Source organism: Callospermophilus lateralis, chromosome 8, assembly GCF_048772815.1.
Source record: "Callospermophilus lateralis isolate mCalLat2 chromosome 8, mCalLat2.hap1, whole genome shotgun sequence".
NCBI lineage: Eukaryota > Metazoa > Chordata > Mammalia > Rodentia > Sciuridae > Callospermophilus > Callospermophilus lateralis.
In genome coordinates, this window is record NC_135312.1 from 51,229,346 (window position 1) to 51,248,840 (window position 19,495).

At 34.4% G+C, this 19,495-nt stretch overlaps 1 protein-coding gene across 1 annotated transcript in view; it reads right to left on the reverse strand.

Annotated features, from left to right (window-relative positions):
* Positions 1-1,104: 1,104 nt before the first annotated feature.
* The window catches only part of LOC143405650 (transmembrane protease serine 11D-like), a gene marked incomplete at its 5' end in the record, with an annotated part of 32,821 nt that continues 14,430 nt past the window's right edge, over positions 1,105-19,495 (reverse strand). The window contains 6 exons of the mRNA XM_076864024.1: positions 1,105-1,266; positions 8,971-9,109; positions 10,311-10,574; positions 12,004-12,181; positions 13,863-13,901; positions 18,232-18,392. Of these exons, the coding sequence (XP_076720139.1) occupies positions 1,105-1,266; positions 8,971-9,109; positions 10,311-10,574; positions 12,004-12,181; positions 13,863-13,901; positions 18,232-18,392 (943 nt within the window). The remainder of the gene's footprint in view (positions 1,267-8,970; positions 9,110-10,310; positions 10,575-12,003; positions 12,182-13,862; positions 13,902-18,231; positions 18,393-19,495) is intronic.

The following is a 19,495-nucleotide window of genomic DNA, read 5'->3' on the forward strand; positions in this document are numbered from 1 at the left end:
TGTGTGTGTGTGTGTGTGTGTGTGTGTGTGAGTGTGTGTGTGTGTGAGAGAGAGAGAGAGAGAGAGAGAGAGAGAGAGAGAGAGAGAGAAAGGGAGAGAGAGAGGCAGACATGGACAAAGACAGAGACAGAGAGGGAGAAAGACCTTTTCTTTCCAAGATAGTTTCATTGTTACTAAGTTATTTAAATTTTCTCTTTGTAAACCAACTTTCCCCCCATTTTTCTATTTAACTTTCAATTTCTTTCTTAAATTTGGCTATTGAGCATCCTTTTGCTCTCAAATATAACTGTCAGTGGTGGGAAGTTGTAGTGGGAAATCCTTCCTAACAATCGAATCTCTAGTTCTTAAAGTTACTATTGCTAAGTTGTTAAAGAAGCATTATGGAGTTGTAAAGGTGCCTGAAATATTGTGTAGGTGCATTTCATCAGTTTCTCTATAGGAAATATAGTTTCCCTTTTAGGTATAAGATATTTTAATAAAAGTCATTATCAAAACTATTTATAAATCTTTTGGTCATTACAGATTTCCTGTGGCAGCATGATCTTACAGCATAATTAAGATTACTATAGGCCTTCACATTTAAAATTTTAGTGCTCATATCCTATAAAATATTGATAACCATAAATTTTAGATAAATACTATTTTCTTGGCTCACAATGTTCTTTCTATCTTGAATAATATTCTTCCACTTCTTTCTTTGCATTTTTTTACATATTTCTCACTTATCAGTTTCAATGAGACTTCCTCAGAGAACACCTTCTGACCCTTCAGACTTTTCCACGTTCCTTTAGTATACAATCTTAGTTACCTGTTTTTCTCACTCCTAGCACTTATAACAACTATAATAAAACTGTTAACTCTAATCATTCAGTGTTTCTTTTGTACACAATCATAGTACTATGCAACATCCATATAGTTTTCTGGGAAAAATATAAAATTCATAGTAATAAAGAAAGATTAAATAGTGTTTGTTAAATCATATTTATGCAACAGGATATTAAAATAGGACACTTGTAGTTTCTTTTTCAGCTGAAAAGTAAAGTTTTGGAATTTTAGACAGGCACACCTCCATTTAGACTTTGCAACAGAGATGCATTTATTGCACTAGACTCCAGTTTGTTCTTTAATCCAGTCACGGTAGGCTGTCACTTGAGTGTAAACTCCTGGTTTGTCTGGCAGACCACACTGATATCCCCAGCTCACTATCCCCACAAGGAACCAAAGCCGCCGTGAGTCTTCTTGTACCAGTGGGCCACCAGAATCCCCCTGTAGGAAACAAAATTATTAATTACTTAAGTAAGAAAAACCCTAAAACTTTAGTTTATTTCTATGGCAGAAGAGGAAGTAATATCTCTTATATAAATAAAGTCTATTTACTTTTGAAATGTTCCAAGTCATACAAAAATTACTGAAATCCTTTAAGTATATAAATTATCCCTTTAACAAGTCTGAAAAGAACATAATAAGCACATTTTCCAGACCTCCCTCAGGTAGTGCTTGGTTGTTTCCTACTCACGTCAGGCTAACATCCTCCAGTAATACTACTCTGACTTGCTCCTTTCATCCTGACTCTCCCCACTTTCAGCTTTGAGCATAATTAGTTTCTCACTGTGTGTATATCTTGTCACTGTTTCTGCGTTATTTTAGAAAAGCTCATTTGTGTGCCTGTTTGAATTTATTCCCACTGGTCAGCTCCCTTGTAGTAGTTGTACCTCTCTGTAACACTCATTGCATTTATGATACTTAGCAGTGTCTATTTTCCCAGCTCTAATGTGTTTTCCACACATTAGAGAGCAAACCTATTTTGGACACTGCTGCAACCTAAGGTTATAGCCCATAAAATTCTAAGGCAATATTTGTTAAATTAATGAGTTTGTAGAAGTCTCATTTATTTAACTATCCATAGCACCCTGTATGATGTGATGCATAGTATATTATCATATTCTTTTGGTGAATAATTGAAAAGAAATTTGCATGGCAATAGATAAACACTCCTTAAGAGATATTTACTAGTCAATTATAATAACCAATCAACTAGCAAATATTTATGCAATAATCTGGTTTGGGAGAAAAATTTATCACATCTTACATACAGGATTAATTCTGTAGACTCTGGAGCTAGGTAACCTGTGTTTGAATTGTCTACTTACCAGCTATGTGAACTTTAGTAATTATTTAACAATACTCTGTACATCAATTTTCTTATCAGTAAATAATTTTGCATTTAAAACATAAAGCACTTCAAGTATAGCCTGACATGTAGTCAGTACTAATAAAAATCAGTCATTATTACCAAGTATGCATCTAGAAAAATTAGCTATTCATTTGACTGCTCTGTGTAGTTGGCTCTTCGATACCTGTTGAATTACTGGTATGGATGGGTAGAAGTGTCAGTGTGTGTATCACCAATTTGTGTGGCAAATACTGCATGGTGCTGGTTAGTACCTCCCTCTTTTGGATGATGTATGCATGCTCTGGTTAACCAATTCCCAGTATTTCCTATTACTGCATTTTTGCAGCTATCTGTCCTTCCTTCCTACCATTCTTTCTATTAGTTCATGTTATACAAAATAGAGGTTTTCATTTTTGCATATTCATATAAAATGATAAAGTTTTCTGTATATTGCCTTATCAAGAGTGGACAAGCACACTATCTGCGGATGACATGATCCTATACCTAGCAGACACAAAAAGTTCTACCAAGAAACTTCTAAAGCTAGTAAATGAATTCAGAAAAGTGGCAGGTTATAAAATCAACACACATAAATCAAAGGCATTCCTGTATATCAGTGACAAATCCTCTGAAATGGTAATGAGAACAACCACCCCATTCACAATATCCTCAAAAAAAAAATACTTGGGAATCAACCTAACAAAAGAGGTGAAAAAACGATACAACGAAAACTACAGAACCCTAAAGAGAGAAATAGAAGATGACCTTAGAAGGTGGAAAGATATACCTTTTTCATGGATAGGCAGAACTAATATTATTAAAATGGCGACATTACCAAAAGTACTCTATAGGTTTAATGCAATGCCAATCCCAACGGCATTCCTCGCAGAAATAGAAAAAGCAATCATGAAATTCATTTGGAAAAATAAAAGACCCAGAATAGCAAAAGCAATTCTAAACAGGAAGAGAGAAACTGGCAGTATAGTGATACCACATTTTAAACTATACTACAGAGCAATAGTAACAAAAACAGCATGGTACTGGTACCAAAACAGGCAGGTGGACCAATGGTACAGAATAGAGGACACAGAGAACAATCCACAAAATTACAACTACCTTATATTAGACAAAGGTGCCAAAAGCATGCAATGGAGAAAGGATAGCATCTTCAACAAATGGTGCTGGGAGAACTGGAAATCCATATGCAACAAAATGAAGTTGAATCCCTCTCTCTCATCTTGCACACAAGTTAACTCAAAATGGATCAAGGAGTAGGAATCAAACCAGAAACTCTGCATCTAATAGAAGAAAAAGTTGGCCCTAATCTCCATCTCGTGGGGTCGGACTCCAAATTCCTTAATAGGACACCTATAGCACAAGAGTTAAAATCAACATATTCAAACTAAAAAGTTTTTTTTTTTCTCAGCAAGAGAAACAAAAAGAGAGGTAAATAGGGAGCCTACATCCTGGGAACAAATATTTACCCCTCACACTTCAGATAGAGCTCTAATCTCCAGAGTATACAAAGAACTCAAAAAATCAAACAACAAGAAAACAAATAACCCAATTAACAAATGGGCCAAGGATCTGAACAGACACTTCTCAGAGGAGAATATACAATCAATCAACAAATACATGAAAAAATGCTCACCATCTCTAGAAATCAGAGAAATGCAAATTAAAACCACTCTAAGATACCATCTCACTCCAGTAAGAATGGCAGCCATTATGAAGTCAAACAATAACAAGTGCTGGCAAGGATGTGGGGAAAAGGGTACACTTGTACATTGCTGGTGGGACTGCAAATTGGTACAGCCAATTTGGAAAGCGGTATGGAGATTCCTTGGAAAGCTGGGAATGGAATCATCATTTGACCCAGCTATTCCCCTTCTCAGACTATACCCAAAAGACCTAAAAAAGAGCATACAACAGGGACACAGCTACATCAATGTTCATAGCAGCACAATTCACAATAGCTAGACTGTGGAACCAACCCAGATGCCCTTCAATAGATGAATGGATAAAAAAAAAATGTGGCATTTATACACAATGGAATATTACTCAGCACTAAAAAATAACAAAATCATAGCATTTGCAGGGAAATAGATGGTATTAGAGCAGATTATGCTAAGTGAAGCTAGCCAATCCCTAAAAAACAAATGCAGAATGTCTTCTTTGATATAAGGGGGGTGACTCAAAACAGAGCAGGGAGGAAGAGCATGAGAAGAAGATTACCATTAAATAGGGATGAGAGGTGTGTGGGAATGGGAGAGAGAAAGGAAATTGCATGGAAGATGGTAGGAGACTCTCATGGTTATGCAACATTACATATAAGATGGTGTGAGGGGGAAGATAAAAGAGAGAGAAACGTGTCACAGTAGACTGGGTAGAAAGAGGTGATGGGAGGGGAGTGGAGGGGAAGGGGGATAAGAAGGGCAGCACAATACAATAGACACTGGTATGGTCCTATGTATAAACACTAGTATGGTCCTATGTATATAACCAATGTGATCCTGCAATCTGTACATGTGGAAAAATAAGATTATGTACCCCATTTGAATCAAATGTATGATATGTCAAGATCATTGTAATGTTTTGAGCAACTAATAATAATAATAAAAAAAAGAGTGGACAAGCAGGGGCTGGAGTTGTGGCTCAGCAGTAGAGCGCTCACCTAGTACGTGTGAGGCCCTTGGTTCGATCCTCAGCACCACATAAAAATAAATAAACAAAATGAAGGTATTGGTAACTACAACTAAAAAAATAAATAAATATATTTAAAAAAATAGTGGACAAGCAAATGCCAAACTAAAAGGGACATGCAATTCTTCTTATAGGTAGCCAGCTTCACTGTTCATAGATATTTTAGCTTGTGTCCTTTCTTCTAGACTGAGTGCAGGGAAGCATTACTAGCACAGTGAATGGTGCATGGAAAGTAATACATTCAGTGTCTTTGAATTAAAGATTGCATGAATTAATTATATAATGAAAGAAACAAAAAGGATCTCATAAACTCTTATGTAAAGTGCTATGATTTTTTTGAGGCAGACTCTATGCATTATAATATTTCAGCTGAAAATTAGTGAGGCCTGGAGTATAACACATGGGGAATTTTCATAACAAGTTATGACTTGAACTGGGCTCAAAGAAAGAGCAGAATTTATGTACACAGAATAAAAGTGGCAGCAACTGAAACAAGGCAGGGATGCCCTCTTTCACCACTTCTATTTAACATAGTCCTTGAAATACTGGCCAGAGTAATTAGACAGACCAAAGAAATTAAAGGAATACAAATAGGAAAAGAAGAACTTAAAATAGCCCTATTTGCTGATGATATGATTCTATACCTAGAAGACCTAAAAAGCTCCACCAGAAAACTTCTAGAACTAGTAAATGAATTCAGCAAAGTAGCAGGTTACAAAATCAACACCCATAAATCAAAGGCATTTCTGTATATGAGTGACAAATCCTCTGAGAGGGAAATGAGGAAAACTATACCATTTACAATAGCTTCAAAAAATAAAATAAAATACTTGGGAATCAACTTAACAAAAGAGGTGAAAGATCTATACAATGAAAACTACAGAACCCTAAAAAAGAAATCAAAGAAGACCTTAGAAGATGGAAAGATCTACCTTGCTCTTGGATAGGCAGAATTAATATTATCAAAATGACCATACTTCCAAAATCACTATACAGATTTAATGCAATTTCAAACAAAATCCCAATGGCATTCCTCATAGAAATAGAAAAAGTAATCATGAAATTCATCTGGAAAAATTAAAGACTTAGAATAGCTAAAGCAATCCTTAGCAGGAAGAGTGAATCAGGTGACATCAGTATACCAGACCTTAAACTATACTTCAGAGGAATAGTAATAAAAAACATGGTATTGGCACCAAAACAGACTGATAGACCAATGGTACAGAATAGAGGACACAGAGACTAACCCACAAAATTACAATTATCTTATATTAGAAAAAGGTGCCAAAAACATGCACTGGAGAAAAGATAGCATCTTCAACAAATGGTACTGGGAAAACTGGAAATCCATATACAACAAAATGAAATTAAACCCCTATCTCTCACCATGCACAAAACTCAACTCAAAGTGGATCAAAGACCTAGGAATTAAACCAGAGATTCTCCTTCTAATAGAAGAAAAAGTAGGCCCTAATCTTCATCATGTGGGATTAGGCCCCAACTTCCTTAATAAGACTCCTGTGGTGCAAGAATTAAAACCAAGAATCAATAAATGGGATGGACTCAAATTAAAGTTTCTTCTCAGCAAAAGGAATAATCTGTGAGGTGAATAGAGAGACTACATCTTGGGAACAAATTTTTACCCCTCACACATCAGATAGAGCACTAATCTCTAGGGTATATAAAGAACTCAAAAAGCTTAACACCAAAAAACCCCAAATAACCCAATCAATAAATGGGCCAAGGACATGAACAGATACTTCTCAGAAGAGAATATTTAATCAATGAACAAATATATGAAAAAATGTTCATCATCTCTAGCAATTAGAGAAATGCAAATCAAAACCACTCTAAGATACCATCTCACTCCAGTTAGAATGGCAGCCATTTTGAAGACAAACAACAATAAGTTTTGGTGGGAAGTTGGGGGAAAAGGCACACTCATACATTGCTGGTGGGACTGCAAATTGGTGCAGCCAATGTGGAAAGTAGTATGGAGATTCCTTGGAAAACAGAATTGACCCAGCTATCCCTCTCCTTTGTCTATACCCCAAAGACTTAAAATCAGCATACTACAGGGACACAGCCACATCAATGTTTATAGCAGCACAATTCACAATAGCTAAACTGTGGAACCAACCTAGATGCCCTTCAGTAGATGAATGGATAAAAAAAAAATGTGGCATATATACACAACGGAATTTTACTCAGCCATAAAAGAGAATAAAATCATGGCATTTGCAAGTAAATGGATGCAGTTGCAGAAGATAATGCTTAGTGAAGTTAGCCAATCCCCCCAAAACAAATGGCGAATGTTTTCTCTGACATAAGGTGACTGATCATAGTGGGGTAGGGAGAGAGGGAGCATGGGAGGAATAGACGAACTCTAGATAGAGGGTCTAGATAGAGGGTAGAGGGGTGTGAGGTAGGGAGGGGGCAGGGGGTTAGCAATGATGGTGGAATGTGATAGACATCATTATCCAAAGTACATGTATCAAGACATGAGTTGGTGTGAACATACTTTATATACAGAGATATGAAAAATTGTGATCTATATGTGTAATAGAATTGTGATGCATTCTACTGTCATGTATTTAAAAAATAAAAGCAATCAAAAAAAGGTGGGGGTGGGCAGCAAGACTAAATGAAGCCTGAGTAATACTTTTTTCAATCTCTCATATGTCCCTAAGTGAGTTTGAAACAATGCTCTGGGATTGTCAGTGGGGAGGTGTGTTATTTGGAAAGCTATCATGAAACTTGAGAAATTTTTGTTATAGGGCTAGCAGTAAAGAGAAAGAGGAAGTTGATCAAGAAATGTTCCCTACAACAGAGACATCTCCACTTAAAGGTAATAAAGGACTGTGTGGGTAATTAGTGACATCTTGAAAACTGAGAAATCTTGTCCATCTGCACTAACTTGTAGTTGATCAAAACGTTTCATTTTGAGAAAAGTATTTATGGATTGGGGTCTTTGCATAAACTTAAGTACTATTTCTTATTTACTTTTTTAAGACTGTGAATGCTAGAAAGTGATAAATATGAAACATTTTATTTAAAGGTTAAAACTTATCTTTGTCTATGTGGCTCATCCTGGAAAACAACAGCAGATTCTTCAATAAAATAGAATATTTTAAAGAATATTTATTTTCTGACACTAATTATTTCTGTGACTACATGGAATTGAATTTCAGACAGAGGAATAAAATGTATTATAAGATATAATCACATAAATTAAGTTTAATTAATTTAATTAAAATTTTATTCTAATTATTTTAAGATGAGAATTTAACATTTATTGTTTGCTTTTACATATTTGGTTAAAAAATTACAGTCTAGATCCAAATAGTTAGTTCTTTTATACTTGTGCCACCACACAATTGTGAGAATTCTTGTGACTCAAATGATTAGAATTTTGTATAATTTTTTAGCTTCAAGCATTATTCATATTTTAAATTTTAATTTGTTCTCTATGGACCTTTAAATTGATAATAATTATATTCACTTATGGGGTAGAAAATTATGCTATGACTTATGAATATAATGTGAAATAATTATGTCAAGCTTTGGTATCATCTTAATTACCTCAAATACCTAACATTTTTATCTGGTGAGAACATCTGGAATTACCCTTTTAGCAAGTTTGAAGAGTATAATCCTCTGTTATTAACTGTATTCACCATACTGTGTAATAGTGTTGGCTTTTTTTTTTTTTTAGTACTGGAAATTTAACCCAGGAGCACTTTACTACTGAGCTACATACCCAGCTCTTTTTGTTTTTTATTTGAGACAGGGTTTCAGTAAGTTGCTTAGGGCCTTGCTAAATTGCTGAGGCTTGCCTTGAACTTTCAGTCCTCCTGTCTCAGCCTCCCTGTGAACAATAGTGTTTTACTTAACTTTTCATAGTAGTTAAAAATTAAAAGTTAATATTTTATGATAAATAAACTTCATAAGATAATTTTATCCCTAAAATTAAATAAATTTTTAGACAGGGATGTATATTAGAACTGTTACCTTTATGCCCATAGCAGAATGGCATGCTAGTGAATACTTATAAGCTTTTTGGATGATGGTTGATAAGATTATCTTGAACTTACCTGGCATGCATCCACTCCACCTGCAGGTACTCCAGCACACAGCATTCCAGATAAGACAGCGCCATTGTAATTAGTTGATGCATTACATACATTGCTATTTATTATTGTGACTTGTCCTTGTCGTAGATCTGTGACTGTGCTGCCTATTTAGTAGAAAAGAAGAAATAAAATGACTCATTAGATATATAAATTAATAACTCTTATTACTAATTAATAAAGTGTAAAAAATTAATAACTCTTATTACTAAGAGTCATTACTCTTCTCTTATTATTAAGAGAAAGAACAAATGCACTCCAAACATTATTCCCTGTTTAGCAAGAAAGGCATCTAAGCTCATGTATAGGAGTTTCTTTCCAGCAAAGGTTTTCATAGGGAAGAATAACCCCTTTAGCCAGATAATTTTTTCTTTTCTTTTCTTTGCATTAGTTTTGTGATTGAGTGTCCCTTAGTCATTTAGAAAACAAATACATTTACTATCTTAAAATTGATTGCACTTAAATTATCCACTGATGGACTTTGGAAAATTACATGAAAAGTGAGTAACCTCTAATCTAACATCAAAAGAGAAATCAGTGTGGTCTTAAGCCTAAAGAAGTAATCCATTATATACCGATGCTCCCTCAGAATAGCTTAGTTATAGTTTTCCATTACTGGACAAATTTTACCTGTTAGTACAAATTACTTTGGGCTAAAAGAACACATTGAAATATTTTCTGGGATGACTGACTTTTTATTATAACTTGGTGATACAATCTACAATTGGATAAAAGCCCAGGGAAAAACTATTGATGCTACCCTTCCATTCCCTGGCTGATAACTCTTTATTTTTATCCTATGTTCTATTTTCTCTTTAACTCTGTCCTCGTTTTAATTTATACCTTATTTATTTGACAATCATGTATGAGCAATATTTACGCATACATGGAGTTTCTTACCATGTAGCATAATTCATATCATCCCAGAATACCTTAAAGGGCAGTTGATAATTTAAGGGTTATTAAAGTCTTTATACAATATCTATTCCAGTCCTTTTATTTTGTTATAGAAAAGCCATTGGAGTTCCACAGAATCTCTGGATTGTTTAAGAACTAATGTTTCTTTATCACTTTCTTTTACATTTCCTTACCACTATGTTTGAGAATTCTGCATAATTTCTATGGGTATAGCTTTTCTATGCTTTACTGAGGAAACTAAGCTAGCCAGAGTTTAAGATGACTAGAATACACAATGGTTCTGTTGGGAGAATCTGTACTCAACATTTCCCTAACTTTTAAAAAGTTACATAACAGCAAATGACAAGAGATTTTGTTGTTCAATTGTATTATTTTTCCTGAAACACTTACCGCCATAAGTTATCGATCCCCATCCTGTTACATAGGCAGTAGAACCAGGTATAATGTTATGGGTAGCCTCTGGGAGACAAACTCTATGTATATTTCTGGTAAAGGTGATAGCTCTTTCAAGTTGCACTGCTGCAATATCATTTTCATGAGTTGCGGTTTTATAGTTATTATGGAGTAAAATAGTTCTTACTCTTACTCTCAGTATAGGAGATGTTGTAGAAATACCAAAGGTAGCAGTCCATTGTTGAGGATTAGAGTAGCTGAAAAATTGGGAAACCATGCTATTTGAATAAGGAAATTGTGAGTGCTTCAAATATTTAGATTTTGAATTTGCCAACAGCCACCATCTAGGAACTATTTGATCAATGTCTCTTTTATTCCATCTTGGTTTAATAAACACTTTTGAAAAAAAGGTGCTGTATTAAAAGATAGTGCCCTCAAATCTGAATAATGCTTCTTAGTAATTGTGAAAATCTCACAGAATTCAAATAGGATGAAATAGAGATTTTAAAAGGCTTTAATATTTCAGGAAACAAACAGCAGGGTGAGCAGTGGTCATAGGTGGGAAAACACAGACCAAGTCCAGAAGAGATGAAAAATGGCTGTTATACTGAGGCTGAAAACACATACTTTAAGAAATAATTTTGGATTAATTTGACATTGAAGGCTTTGGCTATGTAGTAAATATGTGGATTTGAGACAGTGACAAGTCATTGAAAAAAGCTGGTAAGATAATAGATATGGTCAGGGGCACACTTGAGTTCACCATCACTTTCTGGTGATCTTTCTGTATTTAAATGTTATGATTTAGGATATCTTGGTGATACAGTAGGCCTGAAACTAGCAAGTTTTTGTAATGCCAAAGTCTAAAATCTTTAAGTATTAGCAGTGTAACCTTTTTAATACCAACAGGATAATTTTATACAACTTATTTTCCATTGGAAGCTCATTGCCTTAGTATAAGTTATAAATAGTCTTTAGTCACCTCAATTAAGAATTCTTGTAAGGTGTCTTAAATTTATTTTACTTATACTACTTATACTTATTTATAAATGATAATAATTTTTTGTGTGTATGTATTCTCCTTCAAACATTAGAATGAAGTTCCATGGAGGGAAGGGTAGTATTTCATTTATACTTGTGCATATATAACATATAATATTAGGCTTGTCATAAATATCCATATATTTTGATGAACAAATTAATGGCACCTAGCAGTCTCTAGGTCTACCCTCAGTATACTGATCAGCTTCCATGATGTAAAGTACAAATCTTTCTCCTCAAATATTTAATAGATAGTTATAGTAACATATTTAATCCTACCAACAACACTAAGATATACATAATACTATTGTCCATAATTAAAAAAATGTGATACATAGGGTTGTTTAGTAAATTTTCTAAGTTTTCATAGCTAGGATTTAAATTAAACATTTTGATATATAAATCTTTGTTCTTTTCAATGATGGGTACACTATTATTTGAAACTGAGAATTAGAGTAAACTAGTAAGCTAAATAAGAAAAAAGTATTTTGGCTTTAATGAATAGGAAGAAAAACTCACTAATATTCTTTACATTTTTTGTTCTGGCTTTATTCAATCATGATTGGTCCTGAGGGTAATGGGTGGAGTCTTCATGCAACTGTCTACCTTAATTGTTCCCAGAGGGGTTGATAGAGGTGCCCTTACCTTCTGAAGCAGTGAGCTGCCGACAGGATCCATGTGTTACTGATCAGGGTGCCTCCACAGTGGTGGACATTATTGAGTTCAAGACTGACTTGCCATGGCCAGTCACCTTCCTCAGCTAGTGTACCTCCAATGATTCTCTCTTCAGACAGTGTTATTAGGTCAGGCCGGGCCCCACATTCTAAGAACAAAGATTGTTAATGAGCTGGGAAGAACATGATTCATTTACATTTGGGATTTTGCTGCAGAGCTTTTCCATTACTTATGACTTTGTCTTTTATGGATTTCTCCCTAGGATATGCTAGATTTTCAAAAAGCAGGATCAACATGCTATTATCTTTAGAGTACATGTATGACTAGTCTTGCCTATTGATTACATTCTAGAGAACATTTCTAGACATTGGGTTTCAATTCTGGAGCAACTTCAAAATTGTCTAGAATGCTTCATGAATGGTAAGGGTTAGGATTGGTCAGTGACGGATATGACAGCTCAGGATAAAACTCCTGGGAAATTCCCTTCTTCTTCATAAATTGCTATGCATAGTGTGGTTTTCAGACCTGTAGCATGAATATCCCCTAGGAACTTGTTAGAAATACTGACTTCCAGACCCACATCAGGGAACAATTCAGAAGGTACATATTGATGAGAGATACACATTTAAGTTGGAAGAAAACTGACTCATCAAACAGCTTTCTGAGTGGTATTACAGTTTTATCATTGGAGGCTGCAATACATCTCCAGACCGGATTGTATAACTGGATGTACCATTGAAAGGGCACATGCTGTAGGGCCACAGAATAGGCCTTAGGGTGAGTGAACATTTCTAGTATGTAGCATACAGGTTTATTTAAATGTCTTAAAAAGCCCGCAAATGCTCTCATTGCCAGAGCTGAAATGGGCTGAGGTAGGCTATTCACATAATTCCTCTCAATTTCTGTGCTTTGTTTTCTCTTATTAATCTATTACCAAGCAATTAGAGGTAAACCGCCACCTATTTCTATATTGCTAGACTGGCTGTTAAGTAGTGCCCTGCTTGAATAGGTATTTTTTTCTTGAAAATTTCCCAAATAGAGGACTAGATTTTCATTAAGAATATGTATGGAACTTAGGTTCCTGTGCTGCATCCTTCTAATAAATTCCCTAGTGAATTATGAAGATACATTTTTATTCAGAATAATCAAGAACTATAGTGAAGTTTAAAAATACCCAGAGAGGTGGTATCACTTTATAAAATTCGTTAAATATCTGAGAAAGGCCAGTGATCCAGGTACATTTAACTAATTTCTAGCTACATTATGTAAGCAAGAGAAATAAATAGTATTTTTCTAGGGATTATATCTCTGCTATCCTAGCTTGAAAGTATGGAGGATGGTGTTGGAACATATGACTTTCCCTTCAGAAGGTTAAGGACCCAAAACTGACAAGATTTTTCATAATTTTTTCTATTATGGCTATGATTGACCTGAATCCACAACAGAGCAAGCTATCTGGTAGTTAGGAAAAGCTACATAAATGATGTCATCAAACATAATTTGCAAGTTTGCAGAAATGCCACCAAAGAATTGGGTAGTAAAAGCTTCCTAAAACTGCCAAGAAAATTTTCATAAGGTCAACCTGAGTACTGAGTGGTGGTACTCCCTGCTACTTCATTAATTTTTTTTCTAAAAGGAGAAATAGCTCAAACATCACTCCATGGGTCAGTTGGATCAGCAGTGTCTTGTTTCAACAAAAACCCATGGAATGAATTCAAAATAAAGGTACTACCTGTATAGATACCATCTTGGCAAACAGCATAACAGACTTGCACTTTTACTCCTTATATTTTAGCAAAACATATTTATAAAAGAATTTCAAAGCTTACCTTGAGTGAAAAAATTTTCTGTATCGTGGTCAGTAATTGCTAGTGTTTAAAAAAAAAGAATGAGACTAAGATCAACAAAATACAAGATAAAAATAATTCCCATCTTAATTTCTTAAAGTGTTTATACAGACAAAAAGAATCAGAACCACTGGGAAGATTTTCTGAAATCCTGATTCTTAGGCTCCATCCTCATCAGCTGAAAGAATCTCTGAGTCATGGGTCCTAGAAGTCTCTGTTTTTACAACTTTCCTGAATTTATTAAGCACACTAACGTTTGTGCTAAAATGTTTCATCAAATACTTCATATTTTCTTGCTCTCAAGTCACTCATTTTAACTGGAAAATCAGAACATAACTTAGTCATTGGAATATAATATAACAAATGTTGTAGTAGAAGTTCATTTATTCAAATATTCTTATAAGGACGTATTGGTATAGACATATATTGCTCTACTGATACTATTCTAAGTGCTGCAGATTAAACAGTGAACAAATTACAGGGGTCTGCTCACATGTTATTTACATACAGAAATTAATCAAATAATTATTCAAATGAATTCAAAACCAAAGGAAAATGAGAAAATAGAGATTAACTAATGTTACCAAATAAACACATAAGTAGTCACGGAGGAGGAAATGACATTTGAGTTGGAGGAAATAACATTTGTACAGTATTTTGAAAACCTAGAAGGGATTTGTCAAGTAGATAAGTGGGAGAAGATACTCCACATGGAAGACATAGTGGGCATAATTGCATGGAGGTGTAGGATGTTTGTGGTGTAATAAAGTCAGCAGAATTATTACATGTGTTGCATGCAGGGGGATGGTGTTGAGCTGGGAAAGAAAACTATAATGATATCAGCTAGTGAAGGTCCCTACATAAACTACAGGACAGTTTCCCCTACTTGTCCAGTGGTCATATCAAACTTAATGTGACCAAATTTTATCCAAAATTTGCTTCTTATGTTACATTTGCTCCTTTAGTAAATGACACCACTTCCACTGGCAGCTAGAAAATATCTCAAATTCTCACTTTCTCATCATACTCACATTTTATTGGTTTCCATGTTCTGCACCTTCTAATAACTGCCATTTGAATTATCCTGAGTATCCTTATCACCTCTTCTTTTAAAAAATTTTTGATGGTATTAGAGATTGAACCTAGGGGCACTGAGATACATCCCAAGTTTTTATTTAATATTTTGAGATAGGGCTAAGTTGCTCAGGTTGACCAACTTGTGATTTTCCTGCCTTAGACTTCTGAGTATCTTTCCTATCTTTTTGGTACTACTTTTGTTCATGCTTTCATCATTTGATACTAGTAATAATAACCTTCAAACTGCAATTCTCCACTACCACTTTTGTGCTTTTTCAATTTATCCACCTGTCCAGATTGACCGTTTCTAAAAATGTATGTTGGATCAAATCCCCCTATACTTTCAAAGTTCTAAAACTGGATTTTCATGTTCTCTAAAACTAAGTTATGCAGTTATTTCCATTTAGAAGTGTTACAGGGTTTAGGTATCATGTTTGCTTTGAAAGCTTCAGTGGAGCCACATCATCCTTTTTGGAAGCAGGAAATAAATAAATCTGTGTATTCTTCATTATTTGAATAACAGTGACTTAGGTTTTAACCCTGACTGCCACATGCTAAACATATGACCCTGAGCAATTATACATCCTTTCCTTTTTTTTTTTTTAGAGAGAGTGAGAGAGGGACAGAGAGAGAGAGAGAGAGAGAGAGAGAGAGAGAGAGAGAGAATTTTTAAAAATATTTTATTGTTTTTTTTTAGTTTTCGGCGGACACAACATCTTTGTTTGTATGTGGTGTTGAGGTTCGAACCCGGGCCGCACGCATGCCAGGTGAGTGCGCTACCACTTGAGCCACATCCCCAGCCCTATACATCCTTCCTAAGTGGGGATAGTATAAGTGTCTATGGGATATGGATGTTGTGTGGATTAAATTAAGGAAATGCTATTTAATATTTCAAAGCCAAATTCCATCCACTCTTCTTGATGAATCATTTGCTGAGAAATACCAAGAACTCTAGTCTTGTTGTTTCCTGAATTTTGGCAGCAGTCACTGTTGTTTGGTCATTGGGTGCTTGGTCATATGTTCTCTTGATTGTCAAGTCTGCTATTTTGACTGCTATCTTGCTTTGGATGTCTTTTGCTTCAACTGTATTATGGGGTCTTGGGGGGTGGAAATAACCATTGTATCCTCACATTATGTAACATAATGCTAAACAATGAACAAACACTTGGGAAGTGCTTTTGAAAGAATTTCTTCATGTGTCAGAACAGAAGTAATATTCAGTTGCTTAAGTAACCCATGGTGCTTGGGCATCAGGAGGCAGAACACAGACAATGGAGTTGGAGCTGTGTCTTTGAATTCTTTCCTATGTGGTTAACTCTTTAGTTGCAGGCAGAAGAGAAGAAAGTCCATAGTGGGGAATGGAGACATTTGGAGAACCTGGGGAACAATCACTGTCTAATTGTTTACCAACAAACAGGAAAGCATTCTAATACTTTAACAACTAGTATTGCTGTAGCTAGTACAGGCTGCATACTAGCCCAGTGTGAGGTCCATGAAAATTCTTTTAATTTTGAGTTCCTTTTGAGGAAATCAAGGCTACTTAAGCTAGTAGTAAAAGGCAAAGTTGGTGGGGTATCCTTTATTAAGTAATTCATTTCTTTCAGTCATTCAACAATTGCTTATTGAATAACTATTCTATGCTAGATACTGGGTGGTAGAAGAACAGCAAAAGTGAACAAAGCAGAACAGTTCTTGCCTTTAGGAAACTTAAGGAATAGAATGGATCCGAACAAAAATCATACAGATGATTACATAAATTAATATATCTATTGTGAAAGACAGCCTAGAGATGGCTCAGAATCTTAGAAATAGAACTACCTACTATGTGATTCAGCTATTCCACTACTGGGTATATATCCAAAGAAAATGAAATCAGTTGTTAAAGTGACATCTGTACATCATGTTTACTGAAGCACTGTTCACTATAGCAAAGATGTGGAATCAATGTAGGTATATATCAACAGATGAATGTGAAAAAGTGTGGTATATAAACACAGTAGAATATTATTCACCCATAAAAATGAAATTCTGTCATTTGTAGCAGTATGGACAGAACCAAAGGAGGCTATTTTAAGTGAAATTAAGTCAGGCACAGAAAGATACTGCATATTCTCACTTATTTGTGGAAGTTCAAAAGTTGACTTCAAAAGAATAATGATTACCAGGTCCTGGAAAGGATGTGGGGGGGGGGAGAGAGAGAGAGAGAGAGAGAGAGAGAGAGAGAGAGAGAGAGAGAGAGAGAGAGAGAGAGAGAGAGAGAAATGATAGACAATGGGGTTCAGGGATGGAGCTGGATAAGAGAAATAATTTCTAAAGTTCTATAGCATTGTAGGACAACTATGTTGACAATTGAATATTTCAAAATAGCTAATGGGATTTTAAATATCCCTAATACAAAGAAATATCATGTCTGAGGTGATAGATATGCCAGTTACCCTGATCTAATCATTGTACATTATATGTATATACTAAAATGCCAATGTACCTCGTACGTATGTGTAATTACTGTTTGTCAATTAAAAATAAAAATGCATTTTTTTAAAATCAGGGACTAAACTCAGAGGCATTTGACCACTGAGCCACATCCCCAGCCCTATTTTGTATTTTATTTAGAGACAGGGTCTCACTGAGTTGCTTAGTGCCTCACTTTGGCTTTGAACTTGTGATCCTCCTGCCTTAGTCTCCCAAGCCACTGGGATTAAAAATACATTTTTTTTAAAAAAAGAAGCATTATCACAATTTCCTTATGTAGCCCTGAAACATCAGGACAAACTTCCATTTTACGAAGTAGAAAACTGAAACTGAAAATCTTAGATTCTTTAAAATTAGTTGCTGTTCAAACATTGCCTTATAGGATCAACCTAAGTAATTTCAGCAAGACAGTGAATTTATATAATACCAAATTTGCTTTCTTACCTCATTTTATTATATACAAGTCTCAAACAGAATGGAAAAAGGCATGTTGGAACGAATTAAAATATATTGCCCTCATGTGAACACTAGAAAAGAGATCTCCCATGTTGAAATTATTCCATTTAAAAAGAAAATAGTATGTTTTAAGATAAAAAAACATTGAAAAGTAAAAAAAAAATAGAATGTTTATATTAGAAAGGTATATACTATATATAGTTAGCTTTTAATATATTGTTTTTATAAAGTTAATAATTTTAAAGAAAGAAAAGCCAGCCTCTGCTTTAATTAGAGATTTAAATTTGAATTAGTAAACTTCAGAGATATATTGAAATAAAATGGTGTACAAAAAAATGGTACTTGCATGTTATCCCAGTTGAAGGATTTATTTCCAAGTTTCCAGAGTTATTCTGCATTTGTTGTAAAATAGCCTGAACTCTGCCTTTCATTGATCCTCCATTGTTACCTCTAGTGCATCGAAATTTCATGACAACATCTGCTATCACACCACCACTACCATTTGGCCTGTAAACCATAAAGATATTTTTAAATGGATAATTATTATATTTATACTGCTTATATATTTTTCTCGATTGAACTTTTTTAAAGAATTCACTTGAGGAATTTGCCTTTAGAACAGTTATATAATGGTATTTGAATAAGTAATAATAGATCAAAATTCTGTTCCCCCAAATTCAATTTCAATGCACAGTACACTATACCCACCACAGTATATCAGGCTTTGAAGTTGGAATATCATAGCCTTTTACTGTATGACTTTTGATAAGTTACTTAAGTTTCTTAAGCTTTCTGTATCTATGACTTCTCATACATAAAACAGTTATGCACAAAGTTTGGGGAAAAGTACATACCATATCCTAAGTGCATTGTAATGTTAGCTATTATTAGACTTTAGCAATCTGAAAAAAACCCTCATCTCCTTAAGCAAATATCTGCTTAAACAAACTTACAAAGAGGATACTTTCAAGATTATGTGACAGAGAAGTTTAATTTAACTTTTTTGGAATTTAGACCTATTCATCTGGTTACAGCATCAAATTTTAACTTTTATAGTCATATGTTAAGATTTTATAGCCCATTTCAATTAGCCACAGATACTTCATTCCTAGAAATGAAACTTGGTATCTTTGTTAAAGATTCTGATTATCTAAAACCTAGATAAATTGCACATTATGTTAGTTACCATATTAATTACCACATAAACTTTTACCTCCACTTGACTTTGTCAAAATTTCTACCTCAAACAAGAGTGTATGGGAGACACTGCTCCAAAGCCTCACTAATATTTGATATAATCAGGCTATAATTTAATTCTTACAATTAAATGAGTTTAAATGATATTCTTTAGCTTTACTTTTATAGTAGTAAATCACATAGGTTCTAGAATCAAAACTGGCTATATTCAAATCCCAATGCTAATTTCCATTAGCTCTGGAATCACTAGCAAGTTACTTAATTTCTTCATGCCTGTTTCCTCTGGTAATCAAAGTGCTTCTTTGGTAGAGTAATAATGAAGATCAAATAAATTAATTGATACAAAACAGCCTTTTTTGAATATTTATTTATAATTTTCATCATTCATTAAAGATCCTTCATCCTTGAGTCAC